Here is a 26680-nt window from a genome sequence, read left to right on the forward strand (position 1 = left end):
CGTCTTCCAGCCAGCCTTCTACATTGGGTGCCTTCTGCAGGTTGGAGGACCTCTGTCTGGGTCTGCACGGCCGGGTGTTGTCCTGCCTGCGCGTTGTGTGTGACACGCACAGAGTCAATCATCGGCATTGTGCGTGTCATGTGCGGTGTGCGGGTGGGGCGGCGCTAGGGTGGGGGCTCTCCAGCATGTGAGGGACATCCGACGTGGAGGGCTGGCTGGCGGATGGAGGAGACATCCCTCTGAAGGCACTGCGAGGTTCTCCGGCAGCTGGCATCCCCCCCCCCCGAAGCGGCACTGGGGTTCTCCGGCGGCTGGCATCCCCCCTTCCCGAAGCAGCACTGTGGGGTTCTCCGGCGGCTGGCATCCCCCCATCCTGAAGCAGCACTGTGGGGGTTCTCCGGGGGCTGGCATCCCCCCCCCCCGAAGCGGCACTGTAGGGTTCTCCGGCGGCTGACATCTCCCCCCCCCCCGAAGCGGCACTGTAGGGTTCTCCGGCGGCTGACATCTCCCCCCCCCGAAGCGGCACTGTGGGGTTCTCCGGCAGCTGGTATCCCCCCCCCCGAAGCGGCACTGCGAGGTTCTCCGGCGACTGGCATCCCCCCCAAAGCAGCACTGTGGTGTTCTCCGGCGGCTGCCCCCCCCCCCCCACTGAAGTGGCACTGTGGGGTTCTCCTGTGGCTGGCATTCCCCCCCCCCCCGAAGCGGCACTGTGGGGTTCTTCTTCAGATGACCCACTGAGGAGGCAGATGGAGGAGACGGCGCTGCAGCACCCAGCACCCGACAGGTATAGACTGTGGGGTTCTCCGGTGGCTGGCATCCCCCCATCCCGAAGCAGCACTGTGGGGTTCTCCGGCAGCTGGTATCCCCCCCCCCCCCCCGAAGCGGCACTGCGAGGTTCTCCTGTGGCTGGCATTCCCCCCCCCCCCGAAGCGGCACTGTGGGGTTCTTCTTCAGATGACCCACTGAGGAGGCAGATGGAGGAGACGGCGCTGCAACACCCAGCACCCGACAGGTATAGACTGTGGGATTCTCCGGCGGCTGGCATCCCCCCATCCCGAAGCAGCACTGTGGGGTTCTCCGGCAGCTGGTATCCCCCCCCCCCCCCCCCGAAGCGGCACTGCGAGGTTCTCCGGCGACTGGCATCCCCCCCAAAGCAGCACTGTGGTGTTCTTCGGCGGCTGCCCCCCCCCCCCCACTGAAGTGGCACTGTGGGGTTCTCCTGTGGCTGGCATTCCCCCCCCCCGAAGCGGCACTGTGGGGTTCTTCTTCAGATGACCCACTGAGGAGGCAGATGGAGGAGACGGCGCTGCAGCACCCAGCACCCGACAGGTATAGACCCCAGGTTCTAGAACGAATCGTTGCTATTGCCACTATTTTCTGTAGGGAACTTTGTTTTGATAAACGAGCATTTTGGATTACGAGCATGCTCCTGGAACGGATTATGCTCGTAATCCAAGGTACCACTGTATTGAACCCATTGCACACCGACGATGGCCAGCATGTCAAAAAATTCCAGCTGCCTCAGGATGTGGAGGTGTTAATTCTTCCCTGGAGAAAAAAAATATACAATCTTCTCACTTCTCTCTGAAAAAAATTCCGTAGACTATAAATATAATTAGGGTTACCAGATTTTCCTTTGGGAAAATCTAGACCCATGGCCACGCCCCAGGACCTCCCAGTTCCACCCCCAGAGGGCATCCGCGTATGCGCGGACACGACTCAATGAGGTCACGTGCATGAGCGTGTGACATCACCGCGTTGCATCTGCTCATGCGTGGAAGCCCCCTTCCCGACGCAATTTTGTTGGAAAGCTTTACTTAGCTTTTCAAAACCTGGACAAAGTGCTGGATTTTGAAAAGCCGTCCGGAGAAATCTGGACATCTGGTAACCCTACATATAATGCCATTTTTTTAAGTATTCATATAATCAGCTCTTTTAATAGCTGGCAAATGATGTATATCCTGAAAGCCAGATGAGGCTCAGGATCTTGAAGTTTAAAGTTTTCAAGTTTCAAGTTTTATTTAAATCTTGATATACCGCTCATCAAAAAAAAAGTCTGAGCAGTTTACAATAAAACTAATAAATAAAACAAGAGTATACAGTGGAACCTTGGTTTACGAGCATAATTCGTTCCAGAAGCATGCTCGTAATCCAAAGCACTCGTATATCAAAGCAAAGTTCCCCATAGGCCACAATGTAAACTCAAACGATTTGTTCCACAACCAAGGTTTTCTATGGTGGTCCAGGGGTGGGTACCTGCCTGAATGATGTCCGGGTGCTGCAGCCCCTTCAGCAGGGTCACTTCCTTCCGTCGGGGTCCCCGTACAGCTGCCCCCTGCTTCAGGACGATGCATCTCCTCCGTCCTCCACCAGGTTATACCGGTTCCTCACTGGCGTGTCTCATCTCCCCTCCCCTCTCTTCAGCACAGTCAGCGAAGCCCCAAACCCTCTCTTCTATTCTGCCACCACCGACACCAGCAGCGAGGGTTGTAAGAAAAGACAGCCCTGGGTGGCGGACATGGTGCATCCATCCGCTCCTCCTCAGCCCTTTATCACAGCCAGGCAACAGGGAGAACAGTCCTGGGCAGAGAGGAACAGACACCTTCCCTCTCCGTGATTTTTTGGGCATGCTCCTATACAACTACAGCCGCAGCTCACCGGCCTGCGCTCATTGGTTAAAAGTGAGCGCACGTGGCTGGGGGTGCGACTGGCGGTGGAAGGGGAGGGACTTGAGAAAAAAAAAGTTTGCTTGTTCGGAACATAGGCGCACGCACGCGAGAAGAGCACCTGCCAATTGCCAAAGGAAGCGTGCTGGAGCGTCAGGAGTAGAGGGAGACTGCTTCCGTTATCGGGACAGCGGATGGCTTAATTCACTCGTATATCGGGATGGCGCTCGGTTTGCGAGGTAAGAGTTTTGGGAGTGTTTTGCTCGTATTGCAAAACACTCGCAAACCGCGGTACTCGTAAACCAAGGTTTGACTGTACTTCTCCCTCTGTATTTGCTGTGATAGGGGATTAACAGAGAGGCAAAACACGGTGAAGAAAGTGCCGGGAATCCACGATTTTTTCCGTAAACGCTTGGAATCTGCGATTTCTCTATACAAGCTGACGTCATGGGGGGAGGAGCCAGCAAGCTAAAAACTGTGAATAATTGAAACCGCGAATGCTGAAACCGCGAATACGGAGGAAGAAGTGTAATAACTCAGGTGCAGGAAACATTACAACTAAACAAGTGGATACATAAGGAATGAAGGGGAGACATACAATATCTAAATAGGAAAGAAAACAAAGGAAAAGCACAATAGGAAAGGGGGGAATATTAAAATCAGCCTAGTGTCATCTCAGAAAAATTATATTTCTCAACTATAGGAAAGTTTTAAGATTAGCCTTAACCTTGGATATAGAAGTTTCTCAGCACTGATAAGAGGGCATGGCGTTTCCATAAGGTAGGGGCCATTACCGTGAAAATAGATTTGCGAGTTGTAGTGAAGAGATGGACATGAGATTTTGATGGTTAGAGCACAATGTTCTTGAAATATTGTATGGCAATAGTAACCTATCTATAAAAGCTGGCGAGTGTTATAAGGGGATAGATTCCATACAAACATAAGGAAGTTCTTCTTCACCCAGAGAGTGATAGAAAACTGGGACGCTCTTCCGGAGGCTGTTATAGGGGAAAACACCTCCAGGGATTCAAGACAAAGTTAGACAAGTTCCTGCTGAACCAGAACGTACGCAGGTAAGGCTAGACTCAGGGCACTGGTCTTTGACCTAAGGGCCGCTGCGTGAGCGGACTGCAGGGCACAATGGACCACTGGTCTGGCCCAGCAGCAACAATTCTTATGTTCTTTTTTTTTTTTGCATTTAAAATTTATCAAGAGCATTTCTTGTACAGAATATTGAAAAAGAAAATGTAAAAATGATACATTTAAGCAAAATGAAAATATGAAATGACAAATACTGTTCTTAATCAATACTATTAATCCCAAATAATTAATCTAAGAATTCTAATGAGTGATGCAAATAATAAATCACATCATATTTAAGAAGAAAAGCAAATATCTAGGCAATTCTTATGTTCTTTTGTTCTTGTCTAGATTTAAACTTGAGAAATAAAAATTTTATATGTCGGACAGTGAGTAAAGGGGGCCAAAGGATCTAAATTCCTGGAAGGGATACTTTGCTGACCCCTGTTATCAGCACCCACTCCTGAGGTTTTGTTTCTCAGTTGGTCGATTATTACCTCAGTTCATTCATACCGAGAGTCCCAGCTTTACAAAGCAGAAGTCTCATATCTGCTTCATTCAAACGGAAAGCTGCAAAATACCATATTCAGCAAGTCTCAGTTCTCTCTTTATTTTTTTTTTTATAAGTGCATTTCCATTTATCTTTATTAAGAATGAAATCTAATAAGTTTACAGCGGGGGATTCTGCCTGCAGAGTGAATTGATGGAGCCAAGTCAATCCTGGTTTCATTCAGAGTGCATCTGAGGGCTTGTATATAGGGTAACTAGACGTCCGGATTTCCCCGAACATGTCCTCCTTTTTGAGGACACATCCGGGGGTCTGGACGGCTTTTCATAACCCGGCACTTTGTCCGGGTTTTGAAAAACCTCTAGCAACGCGCGACATCGGGACCGCATACGCGCGCGCGCTGGTGTGACGCGGTGATGTCACACGCATCGTGTCACACCAGCGCATGCATTGATGCCATCCTGACAAGCAAACAAGTTGAGGGGGCGGGGCTGTGGGTGGAATGGGGCATGACTCAGGCGGAACGGGGCATGGTTGGGTGGAACGGGACGGACCCGCGGGTCCGGATTTTCATTTACGAAAATCTGGTAGCCCTACTTGTCCAGGACTGCCAAGGGGGCCCAAATTTAAGAGGTAGATTTTAGGACCTGCCCCCAGCCCCACCCACTCCGTCTTCTGGCACCACCCCTAGTATATCTCAATTCCACGGCCACTGCATTAACAACCCAGCTCCAGCAGCAGACGCCTTAATGAAACATTGTATCCTGATACTGCAGGACCAGTCTCACATTAAGAGCTGCAAAATTTTGAAGTTCATATCATGAGATTCATCCTGCAGCAGCAGGAGATGGCATCCTATTAACTCATCTCCTGCTGCTGACAAAGGGGAAGGCTGCTGAGCAGCAATTCTTGGCTCTCCAGCAGAAATGTTGTAGACATGGTAGGTCTGTGCCGTGCCGTAGTAAGGGTAGGAGGCGCCCAGGGCGGTGGCGACCACCCATGCCCTCCTCTCTGTGCCCCTGCTCCTATCTTGCTCCCCCCATTCCTCCCCCCTCCACTTCACACTCATGCTCTCCCTTCGCCCGCACCTCTAAATCTTCGCCAGTGCGAGTGACTTTTCTCCAGCATGCTCCTCGCGCCACCTTTGGATTTCCTTCTGACATAACTTCCTGGCTCCTTGACCCGGAAGTTATTTTCAGAGGGGGGAACCAGGCTGCCGCAAGCAACAGGCAGGAGAAATTGCTCACACTAGCAAAGATCTACAGAGGTACGGGGGAGGGGGAGGGATGGCGTGAGCGTGACATGGTGGGGCGGGGCAGAGAGGTTCCAGTGCCCCCACCGACACAGCACCTGGGCCCCCCCCCTCCTCACCTCTTACTACACCACTGAATCTTCTTGTTTTTCTAATTTATCAAAGGAAGTACAAGAATTTCAGGTTCCAGCATGCAACGCAGGAAATCCAAGCCTAGTTTTGTGTTCACCATGGTCATCATATTCTCCTGTCTGTTCTTCCTTTCCCCAGCTTATTTTAATAGTGTTGCTTTTCTTTTTTGCCATCTAGGCTGCACTCCGAGAAGCTAACCCTGGCACGATGATGCCCCATCGTCTGGTATACAACCAGAACCTCGCTGTGCCACCGTACAGTCACATGATTAGTGGCCTGGCCCCATTCACCTCCTATGAAGTGAGGGTAGCCTGTGGGAGCAACATGGGTACCTCCCACTGGACAGACTGGGTCACTATAATGACCTTGGAAGGAGGTAGGGAAAAGAAGGAATTCTCCACAACTATCTCAGAAACAACCAGCTAGGATACATTTGAGACAAATTTAGAGGGAGCAGCAAGTATGAACAGGTGGGAGTGTTATGTGGTTGTAAGAAAGCAATGCTTTATTTCTTAATATTGCAGCTACCCTGCATTCTTCTTCTGCTAGTCTTCCCATCACTGAAACTCCCTTGGGGTCCAAAAGCCCAATTGATGATTATAAGGATAGGCTGCTTCTTATAATGTCTGGAGTTGCCTTACAACTGATTACAAGGAACTGGTATAAAATTGGGATCATCTAAATTTTATGTTTTTGATGGGAAACACTTTGTTTATATTACCGGTATGAAAGAATGTTAGCAGAACAATCGGGTGAGACCAGGAAGTTTAAAGAGATTTTGGGTCAATTGCATTAATTTGTCAAGTATCTTAAAATTTAGTTTATGGTTATGTTAAGTACTTACCAGATTCAAATTTTTTTTTACTACTTTTCACACACATCCAGGACTGGAGTGAGGGGGTGGGGTGGGATGGGTTAACTGATTCATGATGTAAGCAAGTATGTAAATGTTGTTTGCTGATTATTTAATCTAAGTGTTGCACTTTCTATATTTTTGTTTTTACAAAACCAATAAAAAAAAGTTAGAAATGAAATGAAATGATACTCCTGATTTTAATTGTTCTGCTGAACAATGCAGTTTGTTGGTAGCACATCACGTGAAAGTCTAATGTTCTTCACTGAGATGAATTTAACCTCATACTAGTGTGAGAGAGTGAAAGAATAGGAAGATTGAGAAACAGACTTTTTTTTTTTCCATAAACCATTGCAAGTCACACATGGAATTAATTGGCATGTGCCTGACTTATACTAGTTCCGCCTGCTCATTTCCCCCTATCCCCCCCCCCCACACCTCACCCGCACACAGACTGACACTATCTTGGCAGGCAGGGTTGTGTGGCTGGAAGAAGAATCTATGAAAAACAGAACAAGAGATTAACATAAGGAAGGTAGTGAGTTCTCTGGTCACATCTGTTGTCACTTCCTTCATCTGTCCTAGCTGGCGGAGATTCCCTTACAATACGGAACTGAGCCACCAGTTCTTCAGAAGCTCTGGATCTTTTCCTGGGTGGCTCCTATTTGTAGACATTCAGCACTGTCTGATATGCAGTAGGTTAGATTTGATCCTTCCTGTAATCACCGTGGAATGAGCAAATGATATCGGTTTTGAGTAAGAATGAAACAGAATCATAGTCCTCACTGCCTCTGGGGAACTGAGAACTATATAGTATGTTTATGTTGATTAAATATTGGATATACCACCTTTTCTATATAGCAATCTAGGCAGTTTATAGTGTAAAATAGCATAAAAACCAAGATACAATCTAAAAACAACATCAAAATTACAAAACCCAAACATAGAAGGACCTACATTGTTATACTTCTGTACTTTCTTTTGACTCAAACAATGAACCTGCATTAAAATAAATAAATGAAACCTGTTAGATCCAATGTTGCCCCCCTGCCCCTGGAAGCCCCTAAACCCCTGAGGTGTTGGGAAATGTTAAAGCAAAAAGAGTTTTTAGAGCAGACCTAAACCTAAGATAGGATTGTTCTCTTCAAAAGTAGAAGGAAGGGAATTCCATAGAGACGGGGCAGTACAGATAAAGGCTGAACGATGGGTAGATTTCCAGACTAGAGCAATGGATTTGCAGATCAAAACATATGGTCGGACACAGTCTTGTGATAGCCTGACAACTCATCCTGTCAACCCACAGCGTTCTCAAAATAAAACTATCAACAATTCTAGTGCGTGCAATGTAGCACATCCATCTACTGTGCAGTTTACTATGTTGACGTGTTTGTTGTTCTTTCATTCATCCAGTCCCTAATGCATCACCTGAAAACATCACCGCTTTCTGGAATGGCAGCTTGGCGATCATTCAGTGGAATGAGCCGAAAGGAAGCCTCAATGGAATTATAACAGGATACAAACTAGCCTATCAGAATGAGGATTCAGCTGAGGTGAGAAAGGAGTGAGATAATATTTAAGAACATAAGAACAGCTATACTGGGTCAGACCGAAGGTCCATCTTGTCCAGTATCTTGTTTCCAACAGTGGCCATTTCCAGGTCAGAAGTACCTGGCAAAATCCCAAATAGCAGCAAGATTCCATTCTACCGATCCTAGGGATAAGAATATCCTTTTCTTACACCAAATCCAATATTCTTGCCTGGCGAATAGTGATTAGCATGCTTACCAGTGTTAATGTGATTGACTGATGTTTCTAGACACACTTCAGCAAACTCACCCACAGTTTTAGAAGAAATGATGATGTTTCGATGAGTTGCACAGGACTGGAGATGTTTGACTTACAATGGCAGAGATGTGACAGATAGGTTCTCGCCATTTCTTTTCAACATGCTGTTTGTTTTCAGGTGGTAGTGGATGTTGGCTTGACCAATGAGATGATCTTGGAGATGATGTTCCCAGTAAGAAACCTGACTGTGCGTGTGGCTTCCTATACAGTCGCAGGGGATGGCCCCTGGAGCAATGCCGTTGGAGTCTCTTTAAGAAATGATGGTATGAGCATGGGTCGGAGAAATGGGAATGTGGGGGGCAAAAAATGCAGATCCATGTGACAGGACATGTTTGAGCATGAAGCTTTGGAATAATAAAATATGGTTTGGAATGGATGATAACTGGCCATGTTTATCATTTCTTCCTGGCACTGACCATGGTCCAACCATGTCTTTGTTTTCATAGATATCAATGCTGTCTACAGTCCACCTAGGCTAATTAGCACAGTGGCCAGAAACCACCTCTAAAACAATGTTTCCCAAGTCGGTCCTGGAGTACCCTCATGCCAGTCGGGGTATGGGGATATCCAGAATGAATATGCATGAAATTGATTTGCATACACTGCCTGCATTATATGCAAATTTCTTTCAGACTGATCTTTGGCTTAAAAAAATATGACCCCCGTCTTCTTACTACCGCATGCTTCACTGACTACCCATAAATGCTTGAATCTTGTTTAAACTCTACTGCATCGTGCACCATGAACTAAGTACCAACTTGCCAGAACAGATAATCCACCTGGTCTCCTCCTCCAACTTTACTTCAACCAGGATCAGCAACACCTATCTGCTGATCATCCCCTCAGCCAAGGGAGTAAACTATAAACAAATATTCATGTATGCTGCCACCAGAACCTGGAACATCTTTCCAATGCCCATAAGAACCGAACTACCTCACCTTCTGAAAAAGACTGAAAATGTACTTGTTTGATAAATTCCTTACTGCACAGTAACTCTGCCTACCCTCCAATCCTGGCACCGGCAACTATCCTTGCCTTCTTGCCCATTTGCAAGTTCCTCAATCCAATGGTGAAACGGTAACCATCCCCTCCTAGCAACTGTACCCAATTTTCCTCTATGATATTGCATCTCCTCTTTCCTTGGCCTGTCTGGTCCCCAAAGTGTCAAATCTGTCCTGCTCTTTCTGGGCAGATTCTTGTAATATAACCTTCCCCATCTCCCTGCATGGACCTCTTACCTTATAAATTGCCTTGAACCTATACTTAAAAAGTGCAATTCAGGATTCTCTAGGACCAATTTAGGAAATGCTGATCTATAGTACACTCAACCAGAGGTGGCAGTCTGCACTGGGCGCCGTCTTTGCAAGGGCATGGGCATCACTCCTTCTCTCTGCCCCTCCCTACACTCCTTCGCACTCATCCCCCCACCACCTGCATACCTTCACTCCCTCCCCTCCCCCAAACCTCTATCTCTTCGCTGGTGCAAGCAACAACTCCAACCTACTGCTTGCGCCAGCGTCAGCTCTCCCTCTGATTTCACTTCCGGGTCCCGTGCCTAAGAAGTGACGTTAGAGGGAGAGCCGACGCTGGCATGAGCAGCGGTTGGAGTTGTTCCCCATGCCAGTGAAGAGATAGAAGGAAGGGGGGCGCACGTGCGATGGGGGGGGGGTAGAGAAAAGGGTGTGGTAGGGGCACCACTGCCCCAGGTGCCTCTCACTCTCAGTATGCCAGTCAACCCTCAATTTAATGGTGTTAATTGGGAGGGAAGGAGGTATCTGTTAAATCAAAATATTAAATTGAAATGTCCCAAAAATATTACATTTTATTTTTTGTGAAGTGCAATACAATCGGTTTTCATATTAAAACTACAAATTTAGCTATATATAAGACCAGTACATATAATGTATTATGAAATTTATCCTTCTTTTTAAATCCTGTTGCTTCTTAATTTTGAAATATTGGCCATGACCATTAAATAACTCTATCTGTTCAATTGGGTTCGGTTAAATCGAAGGTTAACTGCTTTTAAGATAGTTGACCAAGGTTTAATGCAACCAAACTTCATTGGGTTTGGTTTCATTTCTATAATTTAATATAATAAGCATAATAATAGCCATTTTCATTAATTAAAGGCCACTATTTTACATCTAAGAGCGATTTAAAAGAGAGAACGCCAGCCTTTCTGTCTTTCTCTTTCTTCTTTATTTGTCCTGATGCACCTGGAAATTTTGTAAAAACTTGACTATTAAATATGAATGTGGTTACCATGTTGACTTGAAATCAGTACGGGGATCCAGAATATACCATTGCTTCTTGCTAATGTCTCCTGATTCTGATATCCAATGCCATATTGACTGTTGGTATTGCCACTAAGTCAGTACTCTGTCTTTTTTCTTTAAACAGATGAAAACGGCCCACGGTCCCAACAAGGTAGGATCTATTTTTCTGTTGCACTCTGTTCTACTGGAATTAGGAAGGGTTAGATTTGGAAACATAGTTGAAGAAATTCAAGTAGCGTGCCTGGTGTGTTATACACTGCAAATATACTGATCCGTGCTTAACCGCAGTCATGTTCAATGATGTACCTAGGGTGTCCGTAAATATTAAGAGAGGTACCTGCTGTTAAATGTTATCAAAACCAGTGGCTGGGGTGGGAAATGTAAAAAATGGAGATTTGTCTGATTAACACCCAAAGTTAACTAGACTTAGGTCCTCTTTTTAGAGGACTGTCCGGGTGCCTAGATGGACTTTCCAAAACCCAACAGTTGTCTGGGTTTTGGAAAGCTCTGGCCGTGTGTGGAGGGCCTCATGAGCATGCGCGGATGATGTCGCATGTGTCCATGCATGCTCAGGGGTCTCCCCAGACACGGCCTGGAGGTCAGAAAAATGAGATGAGGTTTGTGGGGGTGGGGCTTGGGGCAGAACAGGGTGGGGCTTGGGTGGAATGGAATGGAGCAGGGGTGGAATGGGGCAGAGCAGGAGTCTGGGATGTTGCCGAGAAAAATATGGTAACCCTAACCAGACAAATCTTTGGAATATTTGCCTCTAACCAGTGTCGTAGTGAGGGAGTGAGGGCGGACTGCCCTGAGTGCTGTCATGGAGGGGGCGCTGTATCTCTCCTCCTCTTCACCCACCCATCTCTTCAAATCTTTGTCGGCAATGAGCAGCAGCTCCTACCTGCCTCTTGTGCAAGCCTCATCTCTCTTTCTGACCTCATTTCCTGATTGCGGTCCCAGGAAGTGACATCAGCAGGAGAGCTGCTGCCAGCACATACAGCAAGTAGGAGCTGCTGCTTGCTGATGCTGAAGATTTGAAGGGGTGGGTGGAGAGGCAGAGAGATGCCGGCGTCCCCACCAAGAGATATGCAGGAGGGTAGGTGGCATATAGCGTGGCAATGTCGGGCACTTCTTTCCTTCATTACGCCACTGCCTCTAATTTATCAAGTTACTCAAATAAAATAACCATTACTATTACCTGTGTCCTAACCTTTACTACTGTATCTTTGAGTGGATTACTGTAGTATCAAAATTACTTCATGGCAGGGTATATAATAGCTATGTTAACACATGAAAATTCAGACATGCACCACTATCTACCTGCCTCACACCACCTTCTGTGCAGCAGTGGGAGAAGACCCAGCTCCAGTCTTCTCTTGGCACTGGTGGTACATCGTCATGGCTGTTGCTGTTGCTGCTTGCTGTGCCATCTTCCTCGCCATCTTCCTCGCTCGGCTGCGAAAGAAAGAGACACGGTACGGGTAAGTTTGAAGAGCCTGAAGTAAGCCTGTTTTGTTTTAAAGCAAAAGAAATAAAATAACCCAGTCACATAGGGGTAATTCTATATGAAGGCACCAACATTTACATGCCAAGAAAGCGCATCAATGTCCAGAATACTAGCATATTTGCACCTAGGTGTGAATATATACATGGAAATAGCAAAATTCTGGCTATGCATTATTGCATAAAATGATGCCCAAATGCAATAGTAGTTTGAGGGTGGGCTTACACCTGGGTGGTGTCTGGGTAGAGAGTAGAAGAGCATAAATTATAGTTTTATGCATGCATCAGTGGCAGAGCCATGGGGGGGGGGGGCCTAGGTGAGCACAGGCCCACCCGACAGCGGCACAGTGCTGCAATAGCTGGCAGAGAATCCCAAGCTCCGCTAGTTGAACAGCTCCCTGAAAGCACCCAGAAACTCCTGTACCAGCTTGGCAGTCGGCAGCTGCTTCCTGAGCTGCCAGTGCCAGTAATCTGTTCATGATCATTTTTCACACATGTGCAGAGTGCCGGTGGCAGCAGCTAAGAAAGCATAGTAATAATAATAATAATAACTTTATTCTTGTATACCGCATTACCATGGAAGTTCTATGCGGTTAACAGATGAAGAGACTGTACATTTACAGCGAAGTTACATTTTCGGCGATGCTACATTTACGGTGAAGTTATTTTACAGCTAGGTTACATTAGCATAATAAATGACGGCAGATAAAGACCTGAACGGTCCATCCAGTCTGCCCATTAGTTATACCCATGTCTCTTCTTTGGTATTTCTGGGTCATAGACTGTAAAGTCCACCTGTATTGTCCTAGGTTCCAACTGCTGAAGTTGACATCTAATCAAGCCATTGTGACATCATTGCTGAGGTTGGCTATTAGACATTGGTGGAATGAGGCATTATGACATCACAATCTCAGCTCTGGAATGTTGCTACTCTTTGGGTTTCTGCTAGGTAGCATAGTAAATGATGGCAGTTAAGTCCTAAAAGGTCCATCAAGTCTGCCCATTAGTTATAACCATTAAAAAGACATGATTAAATTAATTTGTCTCTTCTTTGATATTTCTGGTTCATAGACCATAAAGTCCACCTGGTATTGTCCTAGGTTCCAAATGTGGAAATTGTCATCCAAGCTCACTCCAGCCTATCCTACCATCCTGTTTGCAGGATATCTACCCTAAAGTCTGGCCAGTAACATCCTCATGTTCCAAGTTAATGGAGTTCCCATTGATGCCATCCCCAGCTCATCCTACACCAAATCACCACATATGGGACACAGACTGTGCAAGTCTGTCCAATACCGGCCTTAGTTCTATAAATTACATCCTTTGTTTTCTAATTAGAGATCCTCTATGTTTATCCCATGCTTTTTTTAATTCCATCAACATTTTCTTCTCCACCACTTCCTTCAGGAGGGCATTCCAGGCATCTACCATCCTCCATGAAAAAGAATTTCAAAACTGTGTACAGGAGTTTATTGGTGCCTTTGGGGAGATTATCAGCTGGCAGGGCTTGGGAATCCCCACTTGCTCAGTACTTACACAGTAGTTTCTTTTAAAAGTGGAATGTAGGGGGGGAGGGATAGGGGAGTAAAGAGGATATAGGATATTTAGTGCCCACCCATGTCCTCCTTTGGCCCACCCAAAATCTTCTTTCTGGCTACGTTACTGGCATGTTTTTCTACAATCTAGGCGCAAGCATTTATACCAGCTTGATGGCCTAATTATACACAGGTATTTGCCCAGTTGTGTTACTATTCAATAAAGGAAAATAGATATCTACTTTCTTTTGATGAATAAGCTCCAGATAGGCACTTCCTTGGCACATAAATATAGATGGCCCTTATAGATTTAATATTAATATGTCCTATGTGAATTTGGCAGTAACCAAGAGAGTAACCACGTGAGGTAAGGAAAAATAACCACCAGGTCAGAAGATACCAAGAAGGTCCAAAAGAAGACAGGTACCAATCAGAATGGCAGAAAGTGGTGTTGATAATAGCTCTTGTCACTGGGATCCACATCAAGTGAAACCCGGCTCAGATCTACCTAATTCTGTAACACTGCAGGAACCCCTCTGAGCCGCCTCTGCCCCTCCCATGGCCACACCTCCTCTTTGGATCCACGTGTAAAAATTTACGCATGCATCTTTATAGCGACTATAAAGATGCACATTTAAATTCTAATTATTACCAATTAGCACCAATAATTGATAGCACCAAATATCAGCTCTAATTGTCTTGTGCTATTAAATTGTGTGCACAAATTTTGACCTATATATATAGAATTAAGGGGTTGATGTGTTTTCCCTTGATGCAAGCATTTACCAAAACATTGCCGCTTTGGGCTATGTATTATAAATTTTTCTATCTATTGACTAGTTCCTGTCTTTTTTTTAATTTTTTTTTTTTAACCTTCCTAGTGTCTCTTGTCCAGGTTGTTATTTTTTCTTACCTGTGTGACTGTGGGGTAAGTCACGAGATCTTCCTGACCCTCAGCTTTGTCCACGAACACTCTATACGATACCTTGGAGCCAGTGGTATAGCCAGACAGCTAATCTTGGGTAGGCCTGGGCCCAAAGTGGGCGGGCATCTCTTTCCCTCCCTTCCCAGCCCCCAACCTGTGCAGTAGCCTCTCTTTTTCCCTCCCTTCCCACCCCAAGCAGTCTCTTTCTGCTTCCCACCCAGCCTGTGCAGCAGCCTCTCCCCTCCCGTGCAGCTTTTCTTTTTGTCTTCAGGTCGCCAGTAACGGTGTCTAAATGCTGCCAGCGGCTGACATGGAAGCTTTACCTCTGACGCAAAATGCAAACATATCAGAGAGAAGGTTTCCAAGTCAGCCACTGGCAGCAAGTAGGAACCGCTGCCAGAAACCTGTGGCTGCTAGGTGGATGGGCTTGAGCCCAAACTGGGTGAGCCAGGCCCACCCCTTGACTACAGAATAATATACTGACTGGTTCTCCTTTCTCCTCTTCCAAAGCCCTTATGCAATCTGCGTGGCCATCCATCCCAGCCCTGGCTGCACCCTGAATGTTTCTCCAGGTAGTCACTGCCAAAATAAAGGACACTAGTAGGAATGGGCTGTCATAACATAGTAGATGATGGCATATAAAGACCCGACTGGTCCATCCAGTCTGCCCAACCTGATTAAATAAAGGACACTAGTAGGAATGGGCTGTCATTTGCAGCAGCATGGGAAATTTCAGTAATATATTCCATGTCACTAATGAATTAAAAAAATTGTATAAATGGTGCACAAAAATGGATAAGAGAAACCAAAGTGGGGATGAACAGTGCATTTCCAAAATCAGGAGGAAAGCACAGATGACCAGGATCACAGTTTATTAGTTCTAACATGCAGAAGACCCGACATGGCAGCATGTTTTGGCGAGATAAAGTGCCTGCCTGAGGGATCAAGGCAAACTATGAACAAAAACAAGCATGTACAGATACATCTGTAGACTTTTATCATTTTTATCTCCACATCTATACAGATAAATAGCAAAAACACATTTAAAAAATACGTTTATATAATCATAGCATACATGAAAGAACCACTGAATTGCAAAAAGTTAAAAAAGGGTACGCAAATGATTTAAAACACGAGAATAGTTATAACAGCAACACTACACATGTTCCTGCATCTGTAGACTTTTATCATTTTTAATATGTTTGTTTTTGTTCATAGTTTCTCTAGGCCCAAACCCAGTTCGGGGCACCAGACTTATGCCTGCTAAAACCTGATATGAATCCCGGCACCCAAACTGGGTGTGGAGATTCATTATTCTATAACACTGCAAGCAATTTTTGGGACCACCCATGACCCTCCCTTGGCCACGCCCCTTTTTGGGTTGCACTATGGGGTTTAGGCGTCCAGCATTATAGAATAGCATTTAGCCAGATGTGCACGCAAATTCTAATTGTTGCCAATTAACATTAATAATTGGTTGTTACCATCCAGTTATTGAAAGTTTGTATCCTTTATTCTTTATTTATACCACACAGTAAAGTACACACGCAAACAGAATCACACACAATACAACAAAACAAACATCAATATAACATAATAATAATAATGTAAAGCCTCCTAATATTACAAAGAGGCTAACAGCGCCTCGCACCAAAAAAACTATAAATCAGGTCCCATATTAAGAGATGTTTCTTCGACATTTTCTTAAAACTACTCAAACTAGATTGCTGTTGTAAATATCCTAGGAGTTATAATAGACAGATGCTGCACAATGCAGTCCCAAATCAACAAGACGACCCAGAAAGCTTTTCTAACCATGAGAAATCTACGTAAAATCAGAAAATTCTTCAACCCAGCACAATTCAGACTAATTGTCCAATCCCTAGTCTTAGGTCTGCTGGACTACTGTAACTCCCTCTATCTTCCTTGTCCAGCCACTATGATAAAAAGACTCCAGACCATACAAAACACCGCCCTCAGACTGATCTACTCACTCAGAAAATATGATCACATAACTACTGCCTTCTTAGACTCCCACTGGTTACCCATACAAGCACGAATTCAATTCAAATTCTACTGCCTATTATTCAAAGCGTTACATGGCTCTTCCCCTTCCTACCTAAACAACCGCTTAAACCAGATCTCCACCTCAAGACACAGAAGAACCCCAAACCCTTTTACCTTTCCCCCACTCAAAGGCACACTACGCAAGAAATTGTTTGACAACCTTCTGGCAACACAAGCAGCAAAACTCAACCATACCATCTCCAATCTGCTGACAACATCGGACGACTTCAAAACATTCCGAAAAGAAATCAAAACCCTGCTTTTCAAAAAATTCATCCAAATATCTTAACCATTCTTCACCTACCTCAAGATATTACGTCCCCAAATAACCCACCTAAACACCTTCCAAGCAAACAGACCCCAAAAATTAGATGGTAATCTTACCTACTCTAACAATATTCTCTTTGTCCATATCACACAGTTCGGCACTGTCATTTTACTATCCAACCCCTAAATCCCCTTAGGAATCTATCCAGCTATCTCTCCTCTGTCAAAAAAAAAAAAATTGTATCTTCACTGGAAAATGTCCAGTCAAATCTTTTGTAATCCGCCTTGAACTGCAAGGTATAGGCGGAATAGAAATCCGTAATGTAATGTAATGTAATGTAATCCTGGAATCTTATTCCACTCGCAAGGACCCAGACACGAAAATATGCTAGCTCTAGACACGGGTTAATAGGTAGTTAGCCAATTAAGTACACACATCTTGAAAACATGCCGTTTATGGAATCCAGGGGTTTGTGTGTGTGGTTTTTTTTTTTTCATTTGTGGATATCAGTGTGCACTCTTTCAAAAATGTGCACACTATGAGCCAGAACGAATACATGGCGCCGGAAAGCTCCGGGTTGTAATGTAATGTAATGTAATTTATTTCTTATATACCGCTACATCCGTTAGGTTCTAAGCGGTTTACAGAAAATATACATTAAGATTAGAAATAAGAAAGGTACTTGAAAAATTCCCTTACTGTCCCGAAGGCTCACAATCTAACTAAAGTACCTGGAGGGTAATAGAGAAGTGAAAAGTAGAGTTAGAGGAAAAATAAAAATAAAATAAACATTTTAACAAGACAGCATTGATCTAAATACTTTGGAAGGTAGAAGAGAGGAGAGAAAGGAATAGAAGCAGAAGGGGGAGCCGTTGAACAGTAGAATTCTGGAGAAATTTAAATGATAGAAATAGAACAAAACAAAGACAAAAGGCAAAACAATAGATAAGATTAAAGATAAATCATAAGCTGGAAAGAAAAATAAAATAAAACTTTGTCTTCAATCCACGGTTTCAGCGTCAGTGATGAAGTGGAGCAAGTAAGTTTAGGAGGAGCGATTGACGTTTCCAGAAAGGGCTTCTTCAGGGAAGAGACTTGGCAGACAGTTCCAGGATGCCTATGTCTCCTCCCCTGCGATGTTCTCCCATCCATGCATTCCCTCCCAGACACACTGCCCGTGCCCCAGGGTTAAACTTGTATTCTAGAAAAGGGCGCGCCATGCCAACCTACACTTTGTAGAACAACACTTAGTGTCGATTCCTGCACCCAGCTTTAAGCGCGAGGATTTACACCTGCTGAAATCTGGTGTAAAATCTGGCACGCAAGTTGCATATGCAGCCCAGGAATTCTGTAACACTGCACTTATAAGGAAATTTTAATAAGTTCCAGGTGATTTGGGGGTCCATTAATAGAATATTGTGATGAATAAATATCATTTTTCCCATACTGGTATAATTGTAAAGTGAGGGAAGGGGGGGAGGGATTTCTGATATGATATTAAATGTTTAAGTTAATAGAAAAGATTATATAATATATTATATGATATATATAATCATATTTGAAATAGTAGGAATGGGAGGGTGGGTTTAAATATTATAATTTAAGTTGTATATGAAAGTTAATCAAGTGATATTGTATAAGTTTAATTGATATTTTCTGATACACTTGTTGTAAGATGTAAAAATGAATAAAGAAAAACAAAACACTGCACTTATATTTTTGGAATGCTCTTGACATTGTCTTGCCCCTCTGGTGGTCATGCCCCCTTTAGAGGTTGCATATGAGATACTTTGGCCCTGATTCTATAAAAAAAACACCTAAAGTTAGGCGCCTAAATCGGGGTGCTTAGCTATTCTAGGTGCTTAATTAATAAGCCTTAATCGGCGCTGTTAATTGAAAATTGCAATTAAATGGCAGGCACCTACCACTTCGAGGTGGTCGTCTACTCCAAGGCATCTACTAGAAAGTAGGCGTGGTTAGAGTCAGATTGTGAGCAGAGTTTGGGTGCCTTGACTTAGGCGCACTCAATTAGGCCAAGAAAACCCTGGCGTAGAGTGTACCTAAGTTTTCAACGCCTATCAGTGCCTAAGACTGCTTTAGGTGCCACTAAGCGCGGTTCTATAAACGGTGTTTAGCATATGATTGGTACATGCTCCTCGGCACCTACATATTAGGTGGCGTTTATAGAATTGGGGTCTTTGGGCGCGCAGCATTATAGAATAGCGCATAGGCTGATGTGTACATAAGTCCAAAAGAGTGCCGATAATTGATTGTAAGCAGCTGGTTAACTAATTTGCACATGCATCTGCCCTATGAGGTCAAATTTTAGCAACCTATTTGGGGAGAGGTAGAAAGAGAATGCACTCTGCAAATAATTTGCTTATTCAAACCATTGCACATATGCACACTATCACACTCTTTCCAAAACAGCAAATACTGAATGTCTTCGCTTCCATGACAACACAATAATCAAAGAGAAACAGAATAAAATGAACATTGCCGGAAACAACACTGACATGAAATGAAAACCCTCTGACTGCCCATCCCTATATGCGTATATATTGGGGCCCTGTTTTGATGAAAGGCAGAATGTAAGTCCAGGTTACAAATGAATTTTTTTTGACCGTTTTCTTCTGACTCTGCAGGGAGGCGTTTGAACCCGCAATGGAGCAGGGTGAGCTGGTCGTACGATACCGTGTAAAGAAATCCTACAGCCGAAGGACTACAGAGACCACCTGTGAGTATCCTGAGCTGTTTATACGGGATAACCTAAGGCTCTGTCAGATGCAGCGGGATCCTTCGTCACTGAACCTGTAAGCGGTTCCATGAACGAGTCCCTTCCCAGACCTCCAAGAACAGAGTATATCAGACCAGAATAGTATTATACAAAGGTTTATAAAGTTGCACCAAGCAGCACCCAAATTGGACATCAGTAGGCATCAAAACCATAGGTGTCCCCTATTTGTCAGGGTTTTCTTGGTTTAAATAATGGCGCCTAAGTCCAATGTAGGAGCCAACATGCAAAACATGGCCACGATCTGCCTTTTAACCACACCTACTTTCTGGTAGGTGCCTTGTACTAGGCGCCTAGCTGAAAGTGGTAGGTGCCTAGAAAGCAATTCATTTTAATTTAAGCCAATTAAGTTTGTTATCAGCACTGATTAAGGCAGAGAGAAGGAGGGATGCTAGCACCCCTACCAACATGGTGTCCGGGATGGACCGCCTCCCTCCCCCCCCCCCTCCCCACTATGCTACTGATGAGGCACTGGCTCAGGGCTCCAGTGAGAAAGGCCAACAAAATCCCAGTCCTGCAAATCTCTCTCTGTCTTCCCTCCATCCCTACAGGTTATAGGAAGAAGGGGAGGAAGAAATGCTGTAGATAAATTTAAGGGAAACCTTAAATGCTTCCTTTTTAAAGACACATTTGAATGCTAAATGACCTCGGGGTCCATCCTAGCTGATAACTGAATTGATCCCTTTCTACATCATCTCTCGTTCAAGGCTTTCCTCACCATCCTTCTGTTTTTTCCCTTATCTATTTTATTTGTTTCCTTTTCTTTTAATTCGTATTTCTCCCACTTTCCTCTTGTTTTCAAGTAAGTCACATGTCCCAGTCGATAATAAGTATGTTAAATGTCCTCCCCTTTTTATATTGTAAAACGCTTAGAATTATGATTAGCGTTTCATCAAATTTTAATAAACTTGTAACTGTACTGAAATTCAGGTTTTTGGTGCCCTTCCTTGAGAGAGGGGGAGCTTCCGGTTTGAAGGTGGGGAGGGGTGGCTCCATTTCTCTTGCTGCTGCAGGGCGTGCTGCTTCTGTAAGTTACTGTGTTTTTACTTTATCAGTGCAGTGTGCCCACCTTTTGTCTATGGACTGATAAATCAGGGTCGTCTTCCAGCGCAGGGATCGGCAACCCGCGGCTCGCAAGCTACTTGCGGCTCTTTCACCATCTGGCTGCGGCTCTTCTCTTGCTTCAACGGGTCAGCGGCAGCGATTCCTACAGCTGCCTGCCGCTAACCCGGAAGCCTCTCCTCTGCCATGTTGCACCCTCTGTCAGAGCTTCCTGTTTCTGCCCGGGAGGACATGACAGAGGAGAGTCTTCCGGGTTAGTGGCAAGCAGCTGTAGGAATCACCGCTGACCCGTTGAAGCAAGAAAGAGCATAATATTTGTGAGGGGGGTTGAGGGGGAAGGAAATATGTTGCAGGAGGGGTGAGAGTGGTGAGACAGGGAGAAATGGACTTAAGGGTGGAGGGGAAAGAGAGATGGGGCATGGGGAGAGAGGAAAATATGTATCTAGGGGTGGAGGGGAGGGAGAGATGGTGCATGGGGAAAGAGGGAGAAATGGACATGAAACAACTCTGTGGAAATACAGTGTCAAAAGTCTCATTAAATTGGTTTTCTTTATTTTCTGTAAATGCTTGTAGTTTAGTTTTTACGTTAAATGCACATATACACATATCACATACAAAATCGTATCTCAAACCCCCTTTTCTACCCATTGCGGCTCTTTGTAAATCTTGGGTCAAACATTTAGGATATAATGGCTGTTTGCTTTAAAAAGGTTGCTGACCCCTGTTCTAGGGTCACCCTAACGCTCCTGTCAACCAACTCCACCTTCCATCACCAGTAAGAATGACCAAGTCATTCCTGTGAAAACTGATCTCAAGTTTGGTATTAATGCATTACCAGCCAGCCCCCCCCCCTCCTTTCAGTCTCCTGGGTAAGCCTGACACACACTGGCTCTCGCCCTATTATCCAAAACAGACTCAGCTTGGACCTTCAAAGCAGCCTTTAGACAGCCTGACAGTCTCTTATCAAACCGGTGAAACACATCTCCTCCTGCACTATTGAGTTACAATGGAAAGTGTTTTAGGGGGGAGGGCTCCATAACTTTTAACATTCATGGACATGGGCAGACCTTAATAGTTCCTGGAGAAAGGGAAGGGAGAGGGAGGGAAATAAGGCAGTGAGAAGGGAAACAAGTTATGGGGAGGGGAGAGCCCTCCAGACAGGACTTCTTTTTTACTTTTGTTGACAATACTGAAATCCAGCACGGCAGGGGGTGAATGTTTTCTTCCTGGCTGTGGTTCAGGAAAGTTCAGCTCAGAGCTAAAGGGCTGGAATGGGAAATAATTACGATTGTCCTGCTTCCCTCTGCCAGTGTTTCTCCCTCCCCCTTTCCTCCCCTCACTCGCTGTCTCTCTCTCAGATTCAGACAACAGGAATTGGCAGGACAATTTGTACTTGGTGTCGACAAAGCTTGTCTCTCTCCTTCTCTTATCGGCCTCCCGCCCTTCCTTTGTCCTCCTCCCCCCTTTTCCTTATCAGCCCTTGTCTCTGTTTGTCCTCCTCTCTTCTCCTGATATTTCCAGGTGGTACCAGCTGTGCCTGCAAACCCCTGGATTAACAGGCTGTACTTACCTCACTCACAAAAGTTTGGTTTTATAGTTAATTTTCTTCCTAATGATGCGGAGAGCAAAGTACAATGTAATTCAATATAGCAAAAACACAGAACCTGCAAAAAAAAAAAAAAAATATATATATATATATATTAATTAGAATGCCAACAACCACCTAAATTAATTAATTAATTAATATCATTGAAATCAACTAAACACACTTAGCAACAAATCCTAGCATGCATTTATTAAAGTAAAATAACCTAAAAGAAATTAGAAATATCCTAAATTGTTATTTAAGAATGTTCTGAAACAGCCAGTTTTTTGTTATAGCCCAAGAGGTCATTTTTCAGTAAATTTTCTTGGGAATAATTGGAAATGTCTAATCTAGATCTTTCTAAATTGCTTCTGTAATTCAGCAGCATTAGGAGGGCACTTCTGTAAAGTATTTGTGAACAGTTATGGTGCGAAGGTGGCGGATCTCACATGTCACTTAGATGAGATATTAGATAGTGTTGGGGAGGAGCTGTCTTGATATATGTAGGTACTAATGACAGGAAAATGGGGGAGGGAAGTTCTGGAATCCAAATGTAGGCTCTTAGGTAGAAAGCTGAAATCCTGATCCTTCAGGGTAGCATTTTCAGAAATGCTCCCTGTTCCATGTGCAGGACCCAAGAGGCAGGCAGAGCTCCGAAGTCTCAATGTGCGGTTGAGACAATGATGCAGGGTTGAGGGATTTAGATTTGATAGGAAATGGGCTACTTTCTACCTCAAATAATAAAACAGCCCAGGAATAAATGGGTCACAGTAGGCTCAGGAAGACTGTGACATGTAACACAGAAACATCCGCCTTCACTAATATTGCCTCTACAGAATTCCTTCGCTCCACTAGTGCTCTGCGATACTCAAGAAAACAGAAGGGAGGTGGGACTGGAACCAATGAAGGTAACTCAAGCGAACAAGCGCACCCTAAGCACAAATAAAGCCAAAAACAGAAAACTATTACTGTTGGGGGATTCCATCATCAAAGGCATTAACCTTAGAACACAAGGCGAGGAGACCAAAATAGTGAAATGTCTTCCAGGATCCTCAGCTACCAGGAGTTCCAGGCAAATACAGACTATAATTAAGGAAGAAAAGTGTAGTTACTTACCTGTAACGTAGGTTCTCCGTGGACAGCAGGATAGTCAGCCACATATGGTGTTGTCCCAACAGCTCCCAATTTACGGATAAGCTCTCCAATAGCTCAGAGAGATTTTTTTTTTTTTTTTCTCTCTGAGCACGTGCAGTGCCCGGGCGCCACTGGGCATGCCCGAGCCCTACCCATTTCCCTCCTGCTTCCCCCTAATCCCCAGGATGTTCCTAGCTGTGGCCGGGTCGGCCATATGGGGAGGCGGGTGGGTTGTGTGGCTGACTATCCTGCTGTCCACGGAGAACCTACGTTACAGGTAAGTAACTACACTTTCTCCTAGGACAAGCAGGATGAGTCAGCCACATATGGGTGACTCCCTAGCCGAGGGATGTACCGAATGGACCTGCGATTTAGCGCTCTGTGCATCCCTCGCCTGGCTATGGAGGCCGAGCCGGGCAGGGTAATCAGGCAAAGCAGGCTCAGTTGTGTAAACAGGTTTCTTTAATAAAGTGCTGTGTTAACTGGGCAATAATACTTGCCGAACAGTGCAACTGGTCAATAACCGTCAAGGAACAGTGAGAAAAAGTAACTGGTCAACAGTAACAATTCGTAATAGCATGTAAACGGTAACAATTCGTAATTGCGTGGAACAATTAGTACTTGCATATTGAACCTCTAGTCTAGACATGTAGTACTGGCTGGCACTTAATCAGTATCTGTGCCCCCCTACTTGATCAGTGCTTGTCAAGGCAGTGGTAGTGGTTGGTGTCCCTCCCGGGAGGGGAGGGCCGCTTGCAAGACTGTTTGGCCGAATGCATTCGGGGCGTGGAATGCTATGTCGAGGCAGTAGTGCTTGGTAAAGGTGTGCAAGGAGGACCAAGTGGCTGCATTGCAGATGTCCTCTATTGGTGTATGGTGTAGATGAGCCAGAGTGGTGGCTACGGCTCTGAGCTGGTGGGCGTGGGCTCCCACTGGCGGTTCACGCTGCGCTCTAATGTAGGTGAAAGAGATGCACTGGGATATCCAGCGCGAGAGCGTGCGTTTGGTGACTGGCCGTCCTGGCCTGTTATGGTCGTAGGAGACGAACAGTTGTGAGGCTTGTCTGGTCTGTTGTGTCCTGTTAATGTAGGTGGTCAGGGTCTGTACACAGTCCAAGGGGTGTCGCTGTAGTGGCTGCGAGCCCCCCTGTGGGTGAATGTAGAGTGCGGGGAGGATGATAGACTGGTTGATGTGGAACGCTGACGCCACCTTCGGCAAGAATCGGGGGTGGGTTCTGAGCACCACCCTGTCCTCATGGAGCAGTGTGTAGGGGGGGTGATGGACCAGGGCCTGGATCTCGCTGATACGTCTGGCCGATGCAATGGCGGTCAGGAAGAGGGTTTTCCAAGCCAGGAATCTGGGGTCTGCCTCCCCCAAGGGTTCGAAGGGATCGAGGGTGAGCTGATGCAGCACCAAGTTCAGGTCCCATCCGGGCGGTGGTGGTCTGACCGGTGGGTGCAGATTGGACAGTCCCTTCATGAATCTTGCGAATACCGGTTGTCCCGACACCGGTGAGTTGTCCAAGCCAGCATGGTACGCCGCGATCGCGCTTAGGTGGACCTTGATGGAAGTAGGTTTTAGGCCCATCTGAGATAGGCTTAGTAGGTACTGCAGGATGTCCGGTATGGGGCAGTTGTAAGGGTCTCGCTGTGTGTTCGTGCACCAGTGGCGGAACCTTCTCCATTTCAATCCGTAGCATTTTCGGGTTGAAGGTCTTCTGGCTGCCATGAGAATGTGCTCCACGTCTTGTGGTAGGTTCATCCTCTCAACATCCATGCGGTCAGGGCTAGGGAGCGCAGGTTGTGATGGAGGTTGGCACTCCCGTGTTGTGTTATGAGATCTGCGCTGATCGGGAGGCGGAGAGGTGGGTGAACCGCTATCCGTTGCAGGAACGGGAACCATGGTTGCCGGGGCCAGAACGGGGCAATCATGATCACCGTTGCTCTGTCCTGGAGGATCTTCTGCAGGACTTTGGGTATGAGAGGTGTTGGTGGATAGGCGTATAAGAGTCCGTGGTTCCAATTCAGGGACAGGCCGTCGGGACTGAGACGGCGCTGGGTCGGTCTCTTTGAGCAAAAGATTGTGCATTTTGTGTTCAGTTCTGTCGCAAACAGGTCGATGCTCGGTGTGCCCCAGGTGCTGAAGATCTTCTTCGTTACCGCTGGGTTGAGAGACCACTCGTAGGGGTCCAGCTGGCGGCTGAGACTGTCGGCCAGGTCGTTCTGCTCCCCCGGGAGGTAGGTTGCCTGGATGGGGCACTGAATGGCGATGGCGAACTCCCAAATGCGGCAGGCTTCCTTGCAAAGCGAGGCTGACCCTGTGCCCTCCTGCTTGTTGATGTAGTACATGGCCACCTGGTTGTCTGTTTGGATGAGGACTGTCCTGCCTGTCACCCATTGATTGAAGGTTTCGAGGGCATTCCCTATGGCCCTGAGCTCCAGTAGGTTGATATGGAGTGAGGACACCTGGGCAGACCATGTGTCTCCTGTGCGAAGATGGAGAAGGTGTGCCCCCCATCCATGTTTGGAGGCATCCGTGGTGACCACCAGCTGGTGGGGTGGTGGTCTGAATGGTTTCCCCTTCGCTAAATTTTCTCGGGACATCCACCACTGCAGCGTCTTGTGTATGGGTCGGCGAATGGGAATCTTGGTGGTCAGTGGTTGGGTATGCTGGTTCCAGTGACGTCTGAGGTGCCATTGCAGGGGTCTCAAGTGTAGTTTGGTGTGTTGGACAACAAAGACTGCGGCCGCCATGTGGCCCAGGAGACGCAGAAAGGAGCGTGCTGATGATGAGCTGCTGGCAGAGATGCGCTGGGCCAGGGATGTCAAGGTGTCGATCCGGCCGGCCGGTAGAAAGGCCTAGGTCTGTGTGGTATCGATGACTGCCCCGATGAATGATATCCTCTGGGTGGGTATCAGGTGGGATTTTTTGTAGTTGATGAGGAACCCCAGTTCTTGGAGGAGGGTTATGGTGGTTGTCAGGGCTGCATGGACCTCCCCTGGTGAGCGGGCCACTATCAGCCAGTCGTCGAGTAGGGAAGGACGCATATTCCCTGCAGGCGAAGATGTGCCGCTGCCACGGCCACACACTTTGTGAACACTCTTGGGGCTGTCGAGAGTCCAAAGGGTAGGGCTTTGTACTGGAAGTGTCTCTCTTTGATCTTGAAGCGAAGATACTTCCTGTGAGCTGGATGGA

The 26680-nt window shown here is 45.9% G+C and overlaps 1 protein-coding gene across 5 annotated transcripts in view; it reads left to right on the plus strand.

Annotated features, from left to right (window-relative positions):
* Positions 1–26680, plus strand: part of AXL (AXL receptor tyrosine kinase) — a 246106-nt gene that overhangs the window by 163663 nt on the left and 55763 nt on the right. For 3 of the 5 annotated variants that reach the window (XM_033956315.1, XM_033956312.1, XM_033956311.1), the window contains 6 exons: positions 5816–6014; positions 7902–8041; positions 8455–8599; positions 10740–10766; positions 11958–12093; positions 19556–19647. In XM_033956315.1, the coding sequence (XP_033812206.1) occupies positions 5816–6014; positions 7902–8041; positions 8455–8599; positions 10740–10766; positions 11958–12093; positions 19556–19647 (739 nt within the window). The remainder of the gene's footprint in view (positions 1–5815; positions 6015–7901; positions 8042–8454; positions 8600–10739; positions 10767–11957; positions 12094–19555; positions 19648–26680) is intronic. The other 2 variants (XM_033956314.1, XM_033956313.1) reach the window with 2 other exon arrangements.

The sequence above is a fragment of the Geotrypetes seraphini genome, chromosome 8 (genome assembly GCF_902459505.1).
Source record: "Geotrypetes seraphini chromosome 8, aGeoSer1.1, whole genome shotgun sequence".
Lineage (NCBI taxonomy): Eukaryota > Metazoa > Chordata > Amphibia > Gymnophiona > Dermophiidae > Geotrypetes > Geotrypetes seraphini.